The 22,415-nt window shown below is 40.2% G+C and overlaps 1 protein-coding gene across 2 annotated transcripts in view; it reads right to left on the bottom strand.

Moving 5' to 3' along the window:
- Window positions 1-850: 850 nt before the first annotated feature.
- SLC12A4 (solute carrier family 12 (potassium/chloride transporter), member 4) overlaps window positions 851-22,415 on the bottom strand; it is a 39,945-nt gene continuing 18,380 nt past the window's right edge. Inside the window, exons 5-24 of one of the 2 annotated variants that reach the window (XM_010289408.1) lie at window positions 21,718-21,772; window positions 21,250-21,380; window positions 20,570-20,811; window positions 18,486-18,700; window positions 17,351-17,515; window positions 17,169-17,267; window positions 14,969-15,026; window positions 13,374-13,548; window positions 12,812-12,930; window positions 12,214-12,312; window positions 11,739-11,858; window positions 10,875-10,979; window positions 9,674-9,842; window positions 8,365-8,560; window positions 7,487-7,656; window positions 7,180-7,311; window positions 6,975-7,082; window positions 5,975-6,159; window positions 3,154-3,287; window positions 851-2,017 (exon numbers count right to left, since the gene is read on the bottom strand). In XM_010289408.1, coding sequence (XP_010287710.1) covers window positions 1,926-2,017; window positions 3,154-3,287; window positions 5,975-6,159; window positions 6,975-7,082; window positions 7,180-7,311; window positions 7,487-7,656; window positions 8,365-8,560; window positions 9,674-9,842; window positions 10,875-10,979; window positions 11,739-11,858; window positions 12,214-12,312; window positions 12,812-12,930; window positions 13,374-13,548; window positions 14,969-15,026; window positions 17,169-17,267; window positions 17,351-17,515; window positions 18,486-18,700; window positions 20,570-20,811; window positions 21,250-21,380; window positions 21,718-21,772 — 2,769 coding nt within the window. In that variant the 3' untranslated portion in view covers window positions 851-1,925. Of the gene's footprint in view, window positions 2,018-3,142; window positions 3,288-5,974; window positions 6,160-6,974; window positions 7,083-7,179; window positions 7,312-7,486; window positions 7,657-8,364; window positions 8,561-9,673; window positions 9,843-10,874; window positions 10,980-11,738; window positions 11,859-12,213; window positions 12,313-12,811; window positions 12,931-13,373; window positions 13,549-14,968; window positions 15,027-17,168; window positions 17,268-17,350; window positions 17,516-18,485; window positions 18,701-20,569; window positions 20,812-21,249; window positions 21,381-21,717; window positions 21,773-22,415 lie in introns of those variants that run through there. The other variant, XM_010289409.1, reaches the window with a different exon arrangement.

Raw genomic sequence — 22,415 nt, 5'->3', positions numbered from 1 at the left:
CTACAAACAGCACACTATTTATAAATAAGCAAGCTTTACTCTTTCCATTGGTACTAAAATGGGAAGCCAAATGAATTTTGGCTTTCAAAACAAAAAGCAAAGACTTGTTAAAAAAAAAAAATAAATACCCGGTAGAGAGCGCACCCTGGCTGTCGTCTGGCAGGCATCTTGCACGCACTAATACCATCCCGCTCCCACCAGGTATGTCCTATTTCACAGAGGGAACACACTTAGGCTTTAACTATAAAACTCTTATAAGAAGCATTTTTTTTATTACGCTATTCTTATTCAAGGTAAAAGCCTGGATAGTTTCTCATATTCCTGTGTCTCAGACAAATTGGTCATGCTGGTACCAGTGAAACAGCCAGGAGTACTGCCCCAACAGGGCTGGCAGAACTAGTATACCAACTAGCAAGAGCACGTGGGTCAGAGAAATGTGTCAATCCCTCCCTTTCTTCCCATACTATTAGTCTGTCCCATATTGGTCAGCTCACACACGTCCCTTCTATGGGACTACAGCTTTCCCAGACAGCCAGAAATCTTGAAGGGGTACCAGCTCCTGTGTGTTCCATAGTCTACAGGTACGGAGTTCTACCCGGCTGTCGTGTATCGTAGGGACTCAAGACCCACTCAGGCACACCACCAGGCTACTTTGAAGACTCAGCTGGCACCTCCGCAGTGCAGCACATGCGCCGTTTGGGGAGCACCGACACTTCTCCACCACCTTCCTCTCATGCAGTGGATCCACCAGTGCTGATGCGCTGAGGTCAGAGGACAGCAGTGCTGCGCAGGGAAGGACAGCTGGGCTTTTCCTAGGTAATTCACCACAGCACACAGAAGAGAGAATAGGTTCAAAGTGTATGCAACATTTTATTGAAAAAATACGAATGTTCTGTACGTAAAGTACAACTCAATGGGCTCAATAAACTCTCCAGAGACTTATTGGTTAAGATAGGTCTTCTTTTCTTCTTTTTCCTCTAAGGGCATAAAGCACACAATGAAGCAGCAGGTCCCCTGTACTTGTGCAAGTGCAATCCCTTCGCTGTGCGTGCAGCATAGCACCTGGCTCTACAGACGGGACTCCAACATGCTCAATGTACTTTGATGGATGGTCTGCAAGAAATGTTAAAGCATGGAAGAACTGCACAGGATTGGTCCTTCAATCCACTGATGATTCAAAATTTACTGTGAGATCTCTGTTATCCTAAACAGTCTGCATCTGCGTATCCAACATTTCTGACAAATAAATACAAAAATAAATAGGGATCTGGCCTCACAGAACCTCAAGTCTCAAAAGCAACATAATTTGTAGCAAGCTACATACATAATTTCAACTATATCAACATAATTTATTTAAATCTCTATCAATAAAGGTATTAAAAGTATAAATTCTTATGCAATACTGAGAGTTTAGTTCTGGAAATAAACCCAGAAAAACAAAGCTTTTTCAGTCCTCTCTTAGAATTTAGTGTGCTCTTAGAAAATGCTTTATAGCTGAACTTCAGCAGAAACTAGCTGCTATATAATGTAATTCTATCCCCCAAACCTAATATAAAAAGCTTTTAAAATCTTTTTACAGTAACTGGCTTTCATGTCCTAACTTTACATACAGTTACTAAAAATACTGCACATAGCAGTGCTGACTAAAAAGAGATTTAGTGTTAAAACTACATGCACAAATGCTGGAGTACTAAAGCAGAAACTGAATAATGTGGCAGCTTCACAATTAACTTATGTTGCTAATTGGATGGTGTAACAATACTGCATTCCAAAAAGATATGTATGTTGCAAATGGAAAGACAATGAATAGGACTGGATGAGGAGAAAGTTAGGCAAAAAACCTTTTTTTCTTCTCCATTTAAAACTGGAATGTCCGTTATCGCCAAGAAGGTAAATGTAGAGCAGCGTTAGAATCTTGTACTAAATCAGGAGTAAATTGTGATGACTTCTCGGCCGCCTCCTCTAACAAGTAATACTCGCTCCAGACCCTCAGTCAAGACTTCAAGAAACTCCATGTCTGTTTCGATAAAGTTAAGGACAAAAGAAGTATCAAAACCAAAACAGCGATCAGCCTCCGCACAGGGTAAATTTAAGTGGCAAGCGGGGAGGCTGCAGGGGCATCCTGTGTGAGACGAGACATGGGGCCACCCCCACGCTGGACAGAGCCAGTTTCAGCCCACTCCAGGATGAACCTGCCACTGCCCAAAGCTGTGCCTGTCAGGGATGCTGGCGGCAGCAGGTTACACAGTCGCACTCCCTCCCCGCTGCTCTCCGTGAACAGCGAGTGTTTCTCAGTCTCAGTCTCTCTCCAGGGAAGGGTGAAGGAATAAGCATCCTCACCCACAACCCCAAGTTTAAAATCTCTCCTGAGCTGTAGTCACTGTGGCTGAAACCCCTGTATGCCAAGAGGAATGTTTTTGTCCTTTCTGTGGCCAGCACACTGCTGTGAAACAGATGTTACTACTGCTGCTATCTAGATTTAGGAGAAAACAATCGTTTGCTCTGTGATGTGTGACTTGTGACATACACTGTTTGGCACAGGCCAGTGAAAGGCTTGCTAATTTAATGGCACAAACCAAGACTGAAGAGCAGCTGTGCACAGGGAACTGCGGTGCCAACAGGCTCACCCAGTCGCAGCCCTCAGCTTTGGCCTTGCTTAGGGGCACGGTGCAGGTATCCCTCTAAGTGCCAAAGTACTGTGGGTTTGAATTTTAACCTTACCAGAGCATGGCACTTGGAGCTGAGCTCCCAAATTCTGATGTGTGAGCTATGCCCGAGATAAGCCCTCTCCTTTAGGACCTCCTGTTCACTCGCTTTCAGCCACTGCCCTGCCCAGAGCGCTGGCTGCTGTGAATGCCTTCTTAAACATCTGCTACGTCCACTATTGAGAATTAAATTAAATAGATTTAATTTAATAAATAAATAAATTAAATCAAGTAAGCATTTAGACAAGACTGATTTCAAACCTACAAGGCTCCTCGAGCAACCAGTGGCAACTTATACTTTAAGCAATTACCACAAGCCAGCACCCTCCACTCAGTGGACGTCACATATTGTCACGTATTGCAGCTTGACAGCATTTGTGGCAAAATGAATTCAAGAGCACAGACTAAAGGAAGATCTCTGTGGACCCGGCCTTGCCTTAAAGGATACAGTTTTCATCACCATCAGTATTCTTTGGAGGACCAGGCATGTTGAGGAGAACAAGTCTGGCATCATGGGATCTATTTACAATAACTTCATTTAGCTTCACTGCTGTGTGCATTCTTCGGACATTAGACTGGTTCCTGCAGAAGAAGCACATTCAGACTTCCTGTTAGAAACATGCCTCTGAAAACTGAATTATTAAAAAAAAAGACCCTTAAAAGCATACCTTAAATCTCCTAAATACCCTCTTAAATGTCAACTCAACACACAGTAAAAGTCTTCAAACGTAATGATGAAGATACAAAAGAGGTTTGACAGAGTTCTTCAGGTACTGCTAGTCTATCAGTTTTAGGATCCCTGGAGTCACATCTCCAGTTTACCAAGCTATACTGCTCTTCAAGAAGTGTATTTTAAAAAGGTGATTTAGAGTCTTGTGTAAGAAGTTAAAACATGTTTGCACAAGGGGACATGCTCTTTGACTATAGATACCTGTGACTGCAGAGCTTTCCCTTCTGGCAGCCCTCTCCAGATCCCCTCACCCTCACAGCAGCACAGACCATGCACCTCTCCGGACTCTGTACTGGAAAACTCTCTTTCGGAGACCCATCAGAACCAAGTAGGAGACTGGTTGCACTTCCATGAGTGCACTTGTCTTTTTGCGTTGAACGCAGTTGACATTTCCAGAGAAAGCCTGGTTTCCTACAGATTCGTAGGCTGGAATGCAACCTACAAATGGCTGGATGTATGCCTGCTTACAGGGCTCTTCTGGTGTATGAAGGTTTCAACCTCTCCTTCAGCTGGACACTGATCAACCTCTCTGCCTGGCTATTGACAAGAAGCACTTATGACCCAAGTATCTTTAAAATCTCAATCGTGCTTTCAAATTCGAGTAGCCACTTGGTTCAAAAGTTATGGGAGAGAAGGGAATAGATGCTGCATGATCTGAGAAGCCTCTGCTCCTTAAGAATCCAGGCTAAGAGAGGTACCAGAATTAATTATTCAGGATGTATCATCACAAAGTAACACCAATTCATGCAGGAACAGAACTGGAGGGTATCCTTTGGGAATTTTGAGCCAGGGAATGTTTCCTTCCTACAGGAAATCAATCATGACTTTGGTAACTTAAAAGGAAAAACAATACAGAAATAGACTTATCAAAGCGAGGATTTGCAGCTTTGAGGGTATCCACTTGGGTTTTTTCTTCATTTTAATATATTAAAAACAAATATTAGGAGAAACAAATCAAATATGAATCTCTAGTTTTCTTTATTCAACTTTACATGTTATGAGTGAATGTCTTTAGTAACCTTGCTGCTCTTCCAAATATTTAGGTTTGCACAGAAATGTTTTAATATAGACAGAAAATAGAAGATGCAATGGTAAGAATAATGTTTAATTACAGTAACAACACAATATAGCCACTTTGAATTACCTCTCTGTTCTTTCATGTTCTTATTTAACTTAGAGCAAGGACATCCTCTGTCTTCACCACATCAGCTTCAGAAAGCCAGGGACAATAGAGAGGCCAGATCATGTTTACAGGAAGCGAGGAAGAAACCACCACCAGAAACAATATACTGTTACTAACTATGTATAGTTTTGGAAAAGTAATTGAAAACTAACTCTAAAGTGACATTTAAAATTGGCATCTCCCCAGTGATTTGAAGGTGTAGGCTATAAGAAAGGGTTTGTTCAGTGTCCAGAAACTGCCAGAAATAACATCATAGCAGTGTTGTGGAGCAAGAACTTCTCTGAATGAGTAATGTTTCCCACTTCTTATGTCATATTCTGCTTAAGAAAATAGGTTCAGACCTGTGATTGTTTTCTATCCTGACTTAGTTCTTGTCAGGACAACTCTTGTAGTTATTACATGCTATTTGTAATGATACTTAGCTTAAATGGCTAATCCTGCACCCTTTAAAAACATTGCTAAGACAACTCAACTCTAACTCCTTTTCTTTTCTTCTGTAATTACGTATCGTTTTCCTGCTTTTAGTTGAGAACAGGAAGTCTTCCCTCTCAACCACCTTAATGTACTTCTAAGTTAAATAACAAACTTACAAGTTTTCCCACTCTCTGAAAGCATGGAAGAGGAAAAAGTACAGGTAGTTAACACCAAATTCAGCAGAATTTCTACAGTATATAAACTATGTACGATTCATCCTAAACTAGATTTGAATTCTCACAGATTTATTAGGAAGAAAAATCTGGGAATTTGCCAATTATGCAAAGCTGACTGAGTGAACGCTTTGTGTAAGATGTAGTACATCAAAGAGGTCGCAGGAGATTCACAGGTTTTTATACAAAGCCAGAAACAGAGCTTTACTTCTAGCTATTCAAGGGGCACTCACGTGGTGAAACTAAGGCTGTTGTTACATGTCAGTGCTCCTTCAACAGCAGGTCATACTCTATTTGCAGTCATTCATCACCATCCCCACAGCTTCTTCCTTGCTGCATTAAACATCCGCACTACACATTAGATAGCGAAATTATCAGTCTTTTTTAAAATTCTGATTAGATCCGTGAAATTATCAGTCTGGGTTTTAGTTGTGTGTTTTGTTGAGGTATTTGGGAGACAGAAGGAAAGTTATTACGGGATTTAACAGCACCGATTTAGCACTTGACTATACCAAGTAAAATATTGAGAGATGTGTACCGCATTTAATTGGTTAGAGATTTCTCAGGAGGCTAACTGCTGTTTTTTCAGTAGTCAGGTCCCAGTGTTTATTGCACAAGTCTAAACCAAGGATTAGGAGATAAAGATAATAAAAGCACAGCCCATCTGAAGTTTCAGGAGGTGCAAGCTGTTGACTCTGACAAGACTCACGGCTTAATGCTGATGAGATCTCTAAAGCTTCCCACAGCACTGCCTCGGTTCCGCTTCTCAGCGTCACATTTCTCTTTTGTCCAGGTCATCTGGATGTTCTCAGGAACTGAGTCCCCCTCATCTTCTTCATCTGAGTAGAGGCTCTCCAGACGTGCTACTGAGTGTCTGTCCTTTACCAGCTGAGCCTAGACGGCATGTGAATGACAAGGTGAACTCAGAGGCTTTGTTTTATGTTCTCTGGTTCTGCTTAAGCAACGAAAGACTTTTTGCTCCATTGTATCCTCTATTTTGTACAGTCCATTTAGCATTTAGGACAGCTCCGATACCAGGCATCTGCCCTAGCCAATAATCTTACATACCAAACTGACTTTAAACAGTTTTGATGGGTGTAAGCCGTGCAGAATTTGGACTGACAGAGGCCTGTATCTACACGAGACAAAAAGACAGTCCAGCTCACATCATGATACGGTCTGAAACAATGGACAAGTCTAACTCAAAATTGACAACAACAAAAAAAAGTGGGACAAACACGTGCAGAAAAATTAGACCATCTGCACCTTTTGTAGCTACGTGTCCCAACAGTCCGAACTGGAATGAGATGTTCAGTAGGAAAACAGGATATGCTATAAATTGAGACAAACCCCGGACATCCCATATAAAGCAAAAACAAGGTGAAGAAAGGATTGAGACTTACATCTTCGAGTCATCGGGAATCATTCACATCGCAAAAGGGAACACAGAAACGGCTTCTGCAGTGTATATACTGCTATCATTTTCCCCCAAAACAAACAATTTCTAGCATGGTTTTTGCAAGTACAGCCAGGCTATTCAACGACTACATGTAATTTTGGGAAACAAAAAAGCTACACCGAAAATATTTCCTTACATCTTTAGAACACGGGAGTTAAATTTAAGCAGCAGCTATATAAGACACTACTAGCAAAGCACTTTGTGTCATCCACCTCAGCAGCCCATAGCAAATCCACCACAAATGACATACCTCCCTTTCCCTCTCTGTTTTTGTCAGCCTCATTTGCCTCAGCATCTGAGATCTCTGCTCCATCATAAGAGTTCTCTCATAAGTGTATGCTGAGATATCACTATTGTGCTGCAGAAAGAAGAAAAAAATATTGTGCTTGTAATCAAGTCCGAACCAAATACCACCATTTGCATCATGAAGTGAAAAACGGGCTCAAGTCCCTTACCATTTCTACCACTTCTACCTCTGCCTCTATTCGGAGTTGATAGAGGAAAGTAGCCAAGTCCTTCTTCATCTGGATGCTGTTATCATCCATCTGAGCTACAGTAAAAATTCTCATTTTGCATTTTCTCCAAACCTGGTGAGGGAATGCAAACTCTCAGTATTTGAACCAGTACTATTTTGCTCTATGAAACAGAAACTTATCGGTATATCCACCCTCGCTTATCAATACAGGCTCCACTACTGGACCTTGTTTCTTTAGTGCACAGAGAAGTAGCTGGGTGACAAACATTCTTTGGCTAGCTCCTTACTTTGTGCTGTTTGAGAAGAAAAGGAAGCAACATCAACATGCCTCCATCATGCACAATCCACCACACGTCAATGTTTCCTTCGTTGTAGCGCTCATGGTTGCTGGGGTAGAAAGACACATTTTTGGGAACCAGCAGAGCCAGATGGGCTGCAGTTGTGCAGCGAACAGTACCTGCCCAAACGGGGAAGAACAGACAGTTACTTCCAATCCTGCAAAAGTGATCTATGGTTTAAAACAAACAAACACACACACACACACACACACACACACACACACCCAAAAAATAAAACAAAACCCCACATTACTCACAGAGAGGTTGGACCAAATGACAAAGCGAGAATAAAGCAGACTTTCAGGAACACAAGCCCTATGTCATGTTTGACATAAAAGCAGCAATCTTCAAAGCTAAGGATGAGGAGAAAGCATCTGCTCTGTTCTAATCTGACTGTGTTAAGTCACTGGACCATAGGGGAAGGAGAGGGATATAGGCAAGGAAAGTTGTTAGCTCCAGTAGTGAAGAGAGATGGATAGATTAGGACCAGTGAAAAGACAGAGATCATCTAGGAAACAAATCACAGGTTGCCCTAAAAACAGTATCTCTCAAGTCCATAACTTTTAAACCTTCATTAGACAGATGAGTTTTAGCTGCTAGATTAATCTTTCAAGATCTTTCATAGGTCTTTTACCTACAAGAAGTGGCATTTCAAACACAGAGCAGTTTTGTGAGGAATTTCCTACTTCACAATCAATCCTAGAAACACCACACTAAAACCCAGAACTGATTTCACAAGGATTCTGTTAAAATCCCCTGTGTGTACCATATGTGTAATAAACATCTCTGTTCACAATGTTTCATCACACAGAACCTTTAAAGCTCACCTATAAATGTCTTCCATGACCTTGGATCTTCACTTTGCCTCCAGCCATACGGCCACCCCAAAACCACGGTATTATGTTTCATGCCACCTAGTCCACAGGACTGGATCAAGTGGGCAATTCCTTCTCGAACTTTATTGGCTACAACGACTTGACAAAATCCTTTCACCTTCTCAATATCCATCATATTCTTAATAGTCTGCAAGACAGACAAGGAAAAGCCTCACAACCAAAAGGAACTCTTAGGGTTTCTCTATCATGTGATTACAACGCAAATTCCTGGTTCACATACCCACAGGTAAAACACGTTTCAAAGCAAAGTTCTGCTCATCCACTTCCCTTAATAAAACAGAAGAGGAAAATACCCACTAATTGTGTATAATACTTGCTTAAAACACAGATAGTTCCCTTCCAAACATCATCATTTCTAACAGATTAAGATATGGGTTTTTAGGTTTGTGCTCTCTTTGTAATCTCTTACTCATAGCAGTAGCTTGTTATCTGTGTTACTATCCCACTTTCCATTTCCTAGTCCTAAAACACCTTTTTAAATCCAAGGTTAATTAACTTCATTCGGATTTCTAGTTGCAGATTTCCATGTAACATGTTGTGTTGTGACATTCAATTTACAAATATAAGCACCAAACCCTACTCATCTATCAAGAATACCACACCCTTTATTTGTTTAAAAAACAAACAAACTTGGTCAACACATAGGCCTATGGATTAGTTTTCCCTTTATAACAGTTTTCCTGTATAAAAAGCATCTGGGGAAGAAAACAGTGATGTGCTGATACTATACAGGTGTAAACAGAGCTATGATGTCATGTTTACACAGTGAGGAAGATGACTTACTAACAAATTTTCAAGACCATCCTTCAATGCTTTTTGTAATAAATTTTATCACCACACTGAAAGAGACACAGCACATTTGCTAAGTTTGTAATGATTGACAGTTACTGAAGTGTTCCTTGGTACGTTCAGAAGACTAAATAGTCCTCTTCCCTCCATTAATCAGCATTCATCAACTTCCACAGTAATTCTTTCTTATAAATGAAGACAGTTTTTATGCAGTCAGTCAGGCTGTTTACGTAAGTTGCAAGCATCGATCGTCTTATATTCCCAAAGCCACAACTGGCAGCTGAAGCATGTTTGCAGGCCCTTTACTAAACAGCTGTAGTACTACTCCACTAGCCCTGTATTTCATGGAAGCCTTACTGATATGCCATTTTCCATGTATAATTATGAAACTTTGGAGTTATCTGCCTGCTCGCTCCTTTTTCACTTTAGGAATTTTGTTTAAGACACTGACCTGTTCGGCAGCCTGGGCTTCTCCATAAGTTTCCAAGAAATTCCCTTGGATCACTGATCCTATGATAGTCAAACCTTTGCCAGCTTTCAGCTGAGATGCAAATGTTAACAATCTAGGGTATTTTACATGCAAATCTTCATCAAGTTTCAGAAGCACCAGCAACTGAGGCCTGCAGGAAATAAAAAAAGGGAATGTATTTTTTACTAAGGCTTTAAGAAAAACACTTCCAAAAACCTGCTTCTCTCATCACTTTAATTGTGCTTGGATATGAACTCAGAAACAGTACGTGCTTTCTGTATCTCAGACATTAGAGGGGTTTTAACTAATATTGTATTTCTCTTGATCCACAGCAGATTTGAAGCACTGAGGGAATTCTTCTGCTGCATTGTTTGACAGTCATAAAGCCCATGCATGTGCTTACCGTAAGAGGACTGCGTTAGTGTTTTATTTACACAGTTGATTTTCAAGGCTCTTTTAACTACTGTTAGAGCACACGCTGTGTTCATACTGTAAGTCTGTCCTTCCAGATGTATCTGGATACTTGTGCCAAACAGTTGGGAAACATGAGTATTTTCCTCTAAACAGACCCCACATGCTTTCTGTCCCTTAAGGTATCGCTACACATCAATTATGTTATTTTCTCTCTTAAGCTATAGTTGAACAAGTATAAAAAGATTTATAAAATTCTCTTCTTTGGTAGATTCCTAGTCCTCTTGTTCAGAGCCTAAGAGTTGTGCAATGCATAACTGAGGGGAGGGTTCTTGCCCTCTTAATCTGTCTTCAACACACAAAGCCAGAGGGAGAAATGTTGCCCACTGTTCTGGTTTTTAATACTAGAATGATGGCAGTGACTTCTTTGTGCCCCCAGTGCAAATTCCCATGGGTGTCTGGACCTCTGTACTTGGAGATCTCCACAGTTTCCCCAAGTTCCACTTCTGAATTCACCAATTCAGAGGGCGATGAAAGATCCAAAGGACACAAAAGTTCTGCCCATGCAGGTTCTGCCCGTTGCAGGTTCTGTCCCCACAGTAGGGCTTGGGCTGTGACAGGGCAGCTTATCTCAGACTCAACACGTTTTCTTTTTTTTTTTTAATATTCTGGGCATTTAAATTCATTCACACAGATCAAAAGCACACAGTTGAATTCCTTAAGTGTAAGCAGATAATCATGACAGTGCATTTTATTAGTCTAAAATTAGTACCTCCAGTTCTTTGTGTGTGGAGGGCCCTCCTCCAGTCTGAGTAAGGCATATCTTGCTGCGCTGAGTGAAAGACCCCGGATACCATCACCCCACTCCTTCTCCGCACTGTGAAAAACACACAATTTAGCCCACATATGGTTTCATGAGCGTTCAATTGCACGCTTGCAGTCATGCTATAGAGAAATCATTACTTCGGAATGAGTTTAATAACGTGATCTGTAGCATGCATCACATGTGTAATGTATCATTTGTACATGTATGTCTGCGATACACATATCACATGAGAAGAATGCAAATGTTTTAGTCAAATGTATAACACCACGCCATGGTACCACGACGCATTCTGTGTTTAATTGGTGTTCAACACTCCACTACCGAGAATGCTTCCCAAGCGTAAACAGGCATTTCAATACCCGATTTGTTAAAATTAAGTTATACAGCCAAACTACAGCCTGACTCCATCTGATATTTTAACAACCTCAGACAACCTAACCTGCAGATTCAGCTGTTCAAGGACTGTTCCAGACAGAACTTTGCACCAGATAAACTGGAGTAAGATGGCTGCCTTCAGGTGTTTGGGCCCTGAAGTAACTATGTGATAGACAGCACAAGGGTACATCCCAGTCAGAGCTTCTGCCTCCTGTAACTCCAGTTTCACCAAACACCTTTAGAGGCTTAATAACAAAGCGCTTCAGAGGCTTTTGTTTAGTATTGACACAGTGAAGCTGAAAAAAATGAACTACTAAGGGAAGCCCTCCAAGGCATCTCTCTGACAGTTCCTTGTCCAAATATGAAGGCTAGAGATAATTCATAAAAAATAGACCCAATCTCCTTCCAACCCTTTTCTATCCAGTTAATACTTACCCTTGGTATTCAATGTACTTGTAAATCATGCCTGCAATCAGCATAGCTACCAAAGCGTAATACCAAGATGAAATGAACATCAGAGCCAGGCAAATACTCATGCCTAAAAATGAGAGGGCCCTAAAATAAAAAGCAAAGATATTAGTGAGTATTGGGATGGAAAAGCTTAAAACCAAGTCAGTTACTCTCTTTCTCTTTTTTCTGTAAATTGTCTACTCTGAACTAGCAGTGAAAGTAAAGCTTCCAATGACTCTCCCCAGTCCCCAACAGTTTTAGTATCCCACTGTCGGGATGAAACTCTCGTGCCATTAAATACCTGGGTCTGGTCCACTATGAGTATTACGTCAGCGCACTCTTGTCTAGAGCTGCTACCCAGAGAAATAAAAGATGCCCACAGGTCTCACGCAGAGAGTTCTTCTAAAACCCCCATCGCAGTTTACAGACCAGGCGCTGAGCATCCCAGCCTTTTGCTTACCAGTGATAGTATTTAAATCGGGGACGCCAGTTTGGAGTTCTAAGAAGTGTTTGTACTGCACATGCTAGATTAACAAAGAGGTAACACATCAAGAAAAACCTGCAGAAGCAAAAACACAAAACCTTTTAGCACACACATTTACAGATGCTGGCACCTATTATAATCACGAGTGACTTCCAGTCAAAATACAGCTGCCCTGTCACATGTGACTATCCCTTTGATTTTTATTAGCCTGAACTATCAGTATAAAGTAGTTAGAAAAGTTTTTTAATTGAATCAAGTTAGATCTATCTACATCAACGCTGTCTTCGTTCTGTGATAAAAATAACATTTTCCCACATACCAATCCAGCTATACTAAAAACATGTTTATTCATAGAATACTCCAGAGCAGAAACAAACAGATTTACACATAGAGCCTGAAGTCAGAGAATTCATAGAAATAACAAAAGTGAATTCAGGCTCCAGTAATTTGCTTTACTGGTTTAATATATGGTTCTTAAAGACCATCAAATTAGCAAAATTTACAAGAGTACTGCTCTTTCCCCATCATCTCCCCCCTTTTCTTTTCCTTCAATAGCAACCACCCTGTTTCTTACATTGAGAGAATTGGGGCCACCATGTCAAGCGAAGCAATAAGGATTCCCAGCTCAGCAATTAACGCTGTTAACAGAAGAGCCCATGTCGGTTCACCATTCGCCTTTCCATGACCAAAAACCTGAGGAAACAGAAACATTAAGCATATCTTGCAAGTATTTCATAAAGTTATAATGGATTAAAAAAAAAAAACAAAACTTTAAAAAGCAATAATTTTCCTACATACTTTTCTATCTAGAGCAAGGAGTCAAATTACTCTAATGGCTTTCTGTGTTTCACTGAATTGTGTTAGACTTCTTTCTAAAATTACCATATATGTCTATTCAAACGTCTTTATAAAAAGATGTCTAGTTAAAATTCTATTCCTAAAAAACTATTCCTAGTTTTTAACAAAAGAAAACAACGCATTAAATTAAAAAATTAAAAAATATTGACCTTCCACTTCGATGCTGGGCAAGCTAGGTAAAATAAATGTCATTTCCAAGAGCATGAAGTCAAATAGCTGGTTAGTTACTAAGTCTAGAATGCTTTTTTTTTTTTTTTTTTAAATTAAGATGTACGAACCCAGAGGAACGGAATGATGTTGTCCTTTGCTATCGCCTGCAGCAGCCGGGGGGCTCCGGTAAGGCTCTGCAAACCTGCTCCGCAGGTAGAGAAGAAGGATCCTATCACAATGACCCACGGCGAGGGCCACGAAAGGGTGCCCACCACTAAGTTCTTGTTCACTGCATCGCCATACCTGCAGAGAGGAACAGGGAGGCATTCCCACTCAAAGGGGTGTTTCGACACTCACATTTAGTTTTTTGAGTCAGTTTTAAATACTAGTAAGTACTATGTATTTTCTTGATGAGGAAATACAGAAAGTAGTAAACAATCTGAGTTACTTTTGATACACAGGTAGGAAGTGTCTGCAGCCTGATTTCAACAATTTGAAAACTTTCTTTTGATTATTTATCATAAAACTATGTTATTATCACATCATTATTTTCCACTTTCACTTAGAAAGATGCTGCTCTTAAAAAAACGTGAAGTTTAACTTTTAAAACACCCAACACAATCCAGTATCAGACATCCCTAGAAGACCTTGGGTTTTTTTTTGGTTGGTTGGTTTGGTTGGTTGCTGGTTTTTTTCTCAGACAATTATATTCACAAGCACTTCATTGCTTGTCCACTGGAAAGAGTCCATCAACATGACGGAAGCTGCCAGAAAAAGCACGTGTAGACTCTAGTACCAGGAACACTGTTATTGGGTTTACAGGCAGAAATGTTTGATAACTAAAAATCCAAGGGCAGAGATAACCAAATACCAGTTACGGATGCCTGGTTGCATTTCTTAATTTGGTTTCTATGCAAGAAAATCATCATAAATGCTACAAGGAAATGCTTCTTCCTATGAATACCACTACGAGCAATACAACACATACAGATAAAGACGCGTGCTACCTGCCTATCCTTTAAGATCCCTGGCATAGGTCAGGGAATGTACATTATGCTGCTCCTTGCCTCAGGGGGCCATGGTCAGCAAGCACAAGAAAGATCAGAGCAACTTTGCAAGCTATTTGCTAACACACCACAGGCTGAAATCATTCAGCTATTTGGCATGCACTACTGACGCCACCAGTACTTTTACAAAAATCAGCAGTAGTACCCCAGATGGCAATGAAGCCAGGGAACAGTTTGCAAAGAGCAATTTTGCCAAACTCAGTAATTAATAAAAAGAGGACAACAAATGAGGCAAAAAATTAAGGTTCATCTGGAGAAGGAAAAAAGAAAGAAAAAAAAAAAGAAAATTTTTGTTGTTTTCTATCTTGCTTCTGTAGGGGACTAGAAATTAAAACTAGAAATCTGTAGTTTACTGTTAGGGATCTGATCTTTGAACGAGTACCCCTGGAAACTGAAAAGGGTAGTATGTCAACACAAGACAAAATAGGTTTGGGACAGGGAGGGGAGGAATTAAGACACAGGATGGAAAATCTGTATCAAATCAAATACAAGAAGCTTCCCAAAACATTATCTACAATTTACATAGAAATATGGTTTAAACGGCACACCGAAGTAAAAGTCAAAAAAAAGGAGGGCAGGGGGGGTTGCAAGATGGGAAAGAACACAACTTCCCTGCAAAAAAATAAAAAGGAGAGCATTAAAGCAGTAAAACTTACTTATCTCTCAGGACTACACCTTCTATGCAGGCTCCAAATAGTAACACACAACTGAAGTCTTGAGTACGGAGTGTGCTAAGGAAGCATGATTTATTTATTTAGACATGGCACATAAAAACAACCATAGAAAGTACTGTGGGGAGTTCAACACGTGCCTCTGTCCTATGGCATTAGCACTGCAGCGTTTCCTAAGTACACAGTAAAGTTGGTGAGTACATTAATGTCTTGCTGCTCATATATACCTTCTAATATTGAAGTGACAAAGTCACTATTCTAAGTTTCAATTTTTAAAAGAGATAGTTTTAAATGTTATGATAAAGGAGATATCTTCAGACACAAGTGAAGGAGAAAGAAAAGGAAGATATTTTAGTATCAGTTGCTGTTCTATACTAGCAGATTCAATTGACATTTGCATATAAAATTACTTCCTTTGAAGTTATTTTGAGCATATAGCAAACCATCACCTTGCACTTTCTCATTCTGTGGTCTCTGATGGCATTCACATCACCAATAAGTCTTAGAATATTGGGTATGTTATTAAGCTGTACTACTGCTGCATTGGGGATTACAAAATACTTCAGGATTTTTGGATCTGGCATTCCAGTAAAGCGTTTGATCTTGTGATTTAAGTTTACGTGAATAGTGAAATCCTACACTCTACCTCTACCCCTGAAATGCAGTTCTAAAACACAAAAAGTAATAAAAGGGGAAACATTGATCACTCCTAAAAATTATGGCATAAGCCTTCCACTGGGTGGCGTATTAATATCTGCATAAAAAGTTACCCAGCACAAAGTAAGTTTTGCACTGCAAATATTGTAACAATAGAGCTGGGGGTTATGTCTGTGACCTGTTTTAATATTTAACACGTTCATAGGAAACACATTCTTCCTGGTACAGGGTCAGTTCCCAAAGTGACATCTGGAAAAGGCTGCACGCTAAGAAGCGGGGACGAGTGAGCTGGGATCCCGGTACACAGCTTGGCAAGGTTTGGCAAACAAGTTCAAAGCAGCAGAACTTCCAGGAGAGTCACCATCTTGGACAGCTGCCTTTGGGTGGGATTTATTCAGAAAGCTCTTACAAAGAAGTTTTTACATCCTTGCTCATATTAATTGCCTTTTGCCTTGCCTTTTTTTTTTTCTTTTTTTTTTTTTTTACTTCTTATGTTGCTAAATTGTAGTTTAGGACATCAACAGGTAGATGAAGCTGAAAACCTTGGCTTCATCTTTTCTCTAGCAGGAGAGAAGAGATCAAGACAGTCTTTCCCAAGCACAGCTCCTGTGGTCCTAAGCCCTGAAGCGTTTAACCATGTACAACACCTGGCAGCTTCAGCTGGGACAAAGGCTGTTCCTCTGAACACACACTCAGCACCTAAAAATCTGGTACGAGGAACATCCTCATATTCTGCAGATTAAATACTCCCGTCTCAGCGGAAACGAGCAGGAAACGACGGGTCATTCACAGCTACGTGGAGCTCACTACTGAGCGCAGTGTTTGTAACACTTCCATGTACGCCAGCTGGGAATGTGTCTAAGAATCATGGAATAGCATTACATCAGATGGCTCTGTTAAAAATCAAGGGGAAAAAAAATACAGTTCTGTAAGCTGATGTAAAATGATCTTGCTTCACTGACTTCAAAATAAACACATAAATTTATTAGTATCAGTGAGCAGCTGACTCCACACATGAACCTGCCCCACCCCCAAAAAAACCCCAACACTTGGGGAACATGTAGTCCAATTTCTAACTCCAATTTATCTTGCCCTAAAATGTTCAAGAAAGCCTATACTCCTTCATGTCACTCCGACTAAAAGGCTTTGTTTTTTTTAAAGGAACTGAAATTTATGATCTCTCCCATTTAAAGCCTTCCCTCATCTTAATGGTCCACTGCATCCTAAAAATATATATACCTGTATTCCACCAGCCTGAAAAGCTACAGACCACTGTGTAGCAAAGAAAAGCAACAGAAATGAAAAAGAAGAAAACAAAAAACCCAACAGAAAAAGGGGAATGGAAAACAACCAGATAATAATTCTCATGCTTTCAGCTCAAGGGCTTGTTTGTTGGCTTTTTCCCACTGACCCATCATACTCACACTGGTAATTTGATGACCTGAAAGCGGTTCCACAAACGAGATACACACTCATTCATCTGAGTCACTCACAACATGCCAGGACTCTACCGATTTTAAAAGGATACAGACTAGTGATGTGGTGACTATAGCAAGAATTGTTCCAACGGGAATGGATTTCTGTGCATCTTTGAGGTCCCCTGATCTGTTTGAACCAGCCATGATACCTGAAAATACATTTTGGACATAAGATCGTGGGAGAGAAGAAAGGTCAGGGACCCAGGATGTCCCCTCGGCCCAGTATTCTCACCGGTCACTGAAGGGAAGAAGATGCCAACCAGCACCATGAATGAAGTAGCTATATCTGAAAGCACGTAGAGATGAAGGTTGTTCTTCTGGCCTGCTACATCAACAGATGGGTGATGTGTTTTCTCCAGTATCTCTCCTTTCTCCAAATAATTGCTCCATAAGTTGTCTTCAGTGTTATTAGCACAGCACAGAAAAGAAAAGCATGTTTCACTTCAAACCTGTTCTCGTTATAATGGGTCTATAGCTGAAGATTACAAATACAATTCATGCAATTCAGTGATCAACGCAAATTAATGAAAGAAAATTTATATTGCATGCTTTCAAGGGAATCTGTAACAAAACCAATAAACATGTATGAACAGCCTACAGAAGTCTTAAGCACCTTTTATCCTTTAATATTACTGAATATAACATTCTTTTAACTTCATACCTATTTTATCCCCAAGAAATACATTGAGTATTTCTCATGAACCACCATACCCACACACAGTAGCTCAGAGAACCCAAAGCAGCAATACTGACCAGCTTTCTAGATATAAATGGATTTGTTTTTTAGACAATGGAAGAATTACAGAATTACATGGTTGGCATTTGAAATTTCACTAATAAATGCTGAGCCCATTTTAGAAACTAGACCACTGGTTTCTGTGAAAACAGGAACCTTAGGCACACAGCACCTGCACAAAGCAACTGTTCTCTGGAGCTCATTTCAATAATGAACAATTTTCAATTATATTCAGGAACGGGCAAAGGGAGGTGCACTATTTTTATACAAGTACTTACCTTTCAGGACATAATCTTAACCTGTTTAAAATGAAGAGTCTTAGATACACTGAGTTCTGAAAAATTTTAAACAACTTACTCGTGTTAGTATAGCTCGTAATTATAGCTGACTTTCTGCTGAAATTACCAGACACACAAGGCAAATTTCAACAATTTTACAGCACACAAGTACTATATCAGGAGAAAAGTGCCATCTACTCTTTTTAAAGATAAACCTTGGTTTTCTTTATTGAAGAATTTTCTTCACGGTAATGACATTTCTTCAGTCCCTCTTTCTTAACAAGCAGGGTTCAACCCATTTCAACTGCTCAACATTCCTCCTCTTTAGGGGAAAAAAAGATACTCTATCATACCTTTTAAAATGCCACTAGCAGCTCCTGGAATTCCCGCTATCTCAGAGACATTGTTCATTAGGAAATATTCATCACAGTTCTCAGTGGTTAAGTTTGTACTATGACAGAAGAGCTCCCAAAGCTTAGAGGCCACAGTAATGTTATCCTTAACTATGGTTTTGGCACAAACATCAAACTGATCTCTTGACAAAGTCCTGTTGCCCAACATGCAAATCCTGTAAGGGTGAAATAACCAGTGTTATTATATGGTGTGGGGAAAGTGAAATCCGCCCTTCCCCATAATTCTTCTTTCATATCATAGAAACTTCAAGTGGCTCTAGTCTGCTACATCATTTCTCAGCTTCAGAGAGATGGTGGCAGCAGGACAAAGACTGTGTATCCATTTCCTTCATGGGTCAGAAGTATAAAGCTACTTTTCCAACAATTTTGTATATCAGTGCAATTTATTGAATTTGGTAAATTCACCTTAAGCAATGAAAGGGAAAGATTAGGCAACATTTTTGTTTCCAGTTAAATGGAACTACTGCAGTGGAAGAGATCTGAGGAATACTGGTTGTCAGATTACTAGATATTTAGAATACCTGAAGATAAATGGAATCACACTATCCCAGTTTCTGTATAGTACCACTTAAATGACCCGACGTTTTAGCTTCACAATTAGGAACATATATTTCAATCACAATAAACAAAGGTTCTTCTTTTTAGAAGATACTACACAAAATTGCTAAAATTCTCCAGTGCCTGTTGTGTTTCACCTAACCACAAATACAGTTTATTCCAGCACAGAAAATTTTTAACCCACTTCTCCAAAGATGGTTCCACAAGACATGGTGATATAACATAACAGCTTGCTGCCACTAAAAAGTTCATCCAGCTTCTCTTCCCAGTGCCAGAAAACACAAGTTATTGTTTCTTCCATTTTAATGACTTTAATTGTTTCACAGGTCTTACCAATCACTAAAGCCAGGAAAATGGAAGAGACAGGGCCATTTTTGTAGGGTTTACAGGCCTGTGAACTGTAACTTCAGAGAAGCCTTCCCCTCCAGAATTAAAAATACGTACAGTATCTGGTTACTTCAGCAAAAGAAAAAGGAATACAGCCCATGGAAGAAAGATAGGGAGAACATTCAAGAACAATCCAAGAGATAATGAGGGGGAGGTAGAGACACTGTTTTATTTTTACTGCTGTAAACCCGCCACTGTTGTAAAACATGGTAATCACTGGGCCCTAAATATGTAAAGGGAGCACTTGAGGGTTGCAAGTACTTAGTTATGGTCACGGCGTTTTAAGATGTGAATAGTTATGCAGACTCAACTCCTCTATTTCCATTCCACTCATCTCTTGTCTGCAGTATCAGGAATTACTGTTTGCATTTCTGGTAAAACACATGGATCCACATCATTGCCGCTCCAGCTCTGAGTTTAAGAAACCACGTTACACGTTTAGCTGCCAACACGCCAAGGAACACGAGCTGCGTTTGGAGCAGGGCTACTCACATGGCAGACGGAGCTGCTTTCAGACCACGGGGAACTGTCGGAGGAACCTCAGCACGGCCCCACCATCACACCTCCCACATTCCTCAGAGACGCCCTATTTCTCAGCAAGCAGCTGCATCACGCCACCAAAGTTTCCAACCACGGGTGGCAGCATGTCATGTGCCTGGCCTGGGGAAAACGGACCTGCCAAAGTGCTTCCTACTGAGGACTGCCATAAATAACCCAGCACAATTCTTGCTAACATTTAACTCAACAGCTGTAGGCTAAGATACTGGATTGCCTTTGCAGGAAGCAGAGAAATGTCAGCCTCCGTCAATCTGTGTACTCACCATGAGACTTCATTCTACCGAAACAGTTAAAGAATGTAATGAATAACACATTCATTTTTGCCTAAGAAACTTCAATCCCATTAGCTCTGTGTGCGGAAGGCTATCAGTGTCACTATACACAGCCAAAAAAATCTGAAGTAACCCACAAAAAAGGTAGCTTTGACAACATACTAGGCACAAGTTTTAAGTAACTTCCATTGAACCCCACCCTCCAGACCTGTAGGCAAAGCTATACCCCCATCGAGAAATATTACTCACGGAAATTCAGGTGGATCAAAGATGGACTTGATAGCTCCAGCATAAATGGACAAGATGGATATTACTACGCAGGCCAAGAAGAGGGAAGCAAATTTGTTAACGTATTTCACGCCTACGAAGACCACCACTGCCATCAGGATGAGGAATACAGTTCCATACACCCTCATGTTGTTTAGCATGGCACTGGATACATCATGGGCACCAGATGGATGAAAAATTGCTGCTTGTGGCACAATATATGTCTGAAACAAGAAACACGCAAGCTGAAGGAACACAGGAACAGAACTATTACTGTAGTGATCTTCTACCTGTACTAGAAATGTACATCACTTTCCAATTTGCAAGATGCTCTTCACTAGGAATCTTCAGTTTATAGGGAAAGTCAAGGGGTAACGGCCCATTCTACTTCAGTAGTACAACTGAGTCAACTTCATCAGTGATGAGCATGTGTCTTTGATGAAGTCATACTCCCATCTATGTTTTCAGAAAAGCTTCCATTTTGGATATCCACAGAGTGTGCAACTTCCAACGGGAAGCACTAGAGGTACAGAATTGGACACCGAGAAACTGGAGATCTCGGGGTCCCTACCTGTAAATGTGTATACAAATATGGGACAAGATGACTGGTATTTTCTATATGCTTTTTCTCTTAAAAGCAGGACCGCTCTGGTACTACTCACCAATAAAATCTCAATGGCACCAAGAATATACATCGCTCCTGCAAATGTTGTTCCCAAATAAAAGCACAGCCCTACAGCTCCACCAAACTCTGGGCCTAATGACCTGGATATCATGAAATAGGAGCCACCAGCTATGAAACAAGGAAAGTGAGAGTAAAATTATAATTTATTTATTGTTGGAAATTGTAAAATATTCACAACAAGAATACAACAAAATTATATACTGTCTATCTGCCTTTTGCAGTGTTCAACTGAAGTATCTTTTTGTTAGCACAGGGGTAACTAAAAGCCAAATCAATTAATCTTTAGCCTAATTGATACTAAAAAGAAATACTACATATGAATTCAGGCTTTGCATCCTGGCTTAAGCAAATTTTTCTGGAATAAAATGACAGTAACAGCTTATAGCAACGTTTTCTTTTTTTTTTTCTTTAAAACACAAATGAGGAGTTTGCTAACTATACTTACCTGGAACAACACCATTTGTGGCAATAGCACTCATTGATATGGTTGTCAGCATAGTCTGGGGAAAAAAAGGAAAGGGAAGCAATTGCGTCAACAACATTTTTTAAAACACAACTTATTTCTTGATAGGGCAAAACTGCCACTGCATATAGGATACAATATTTCTATTTATTCTGCCTTGACAGGTCATTATCTGAAAGAAAACAAGGGTAGCAGGAATTTAATCATCAAGCTGTTGAGACTTTTGCTTGAGAGATGACCACTGCTTTATCAGGTCTAATACCGGGTATCTGCAGACAAAGCAAGATGAAAGAATGCAGGTGTCCCTCCACCTGCAGGGCTGAATTTCCAACAAAGGCTAATGCAGCAAAACAGGCAGCCATGACCTGGGACAGGCACAGAAAACAGCTGTTTGCTGAACAAACACCGTTTTTCAGGCTGTATCTACACTAGATATGGTTTGTCAGTTCAGAAAAATAATACCGGGTATCTGCAGACAAAGCAAGATGAAAGAATGCAGGTGTCCCTCCACCTGCAGGGCTGAATTTCCAACAAAGGCTAATGCAGCAAAACAGGCAGCCATGACCTGGGACAGGCACAGAAAACAGCTGTTTGCTGAACAAACACCGTTTTTCAGGCTGTATCTACACTAGATATGGTTTGTCAGTTCAGAAAAAAAAGCAAACTAGTTACTAGGAAAA

Source organism: Phaethon lepturus, unplaced genomic scaffold (genome assembly GCF_000687285.1).
Source record: "Phaethon lepturus isolate BGI_N335 unplaced genomic scaffold, ASM68728v1 scaffold3736, whole genome shotgun sequence".
Taxonomy (NCBI): Eukaryota; Metazoa; Chordata; class Aves; order Phaethontiformes; family Phaethontidae; genus Phaethon; species Phaethon lepturus.
Note: the sequence above shows the minus strand (reverse complement) of the source record. Positions and strands in the feature narration are given on the sequence as shown.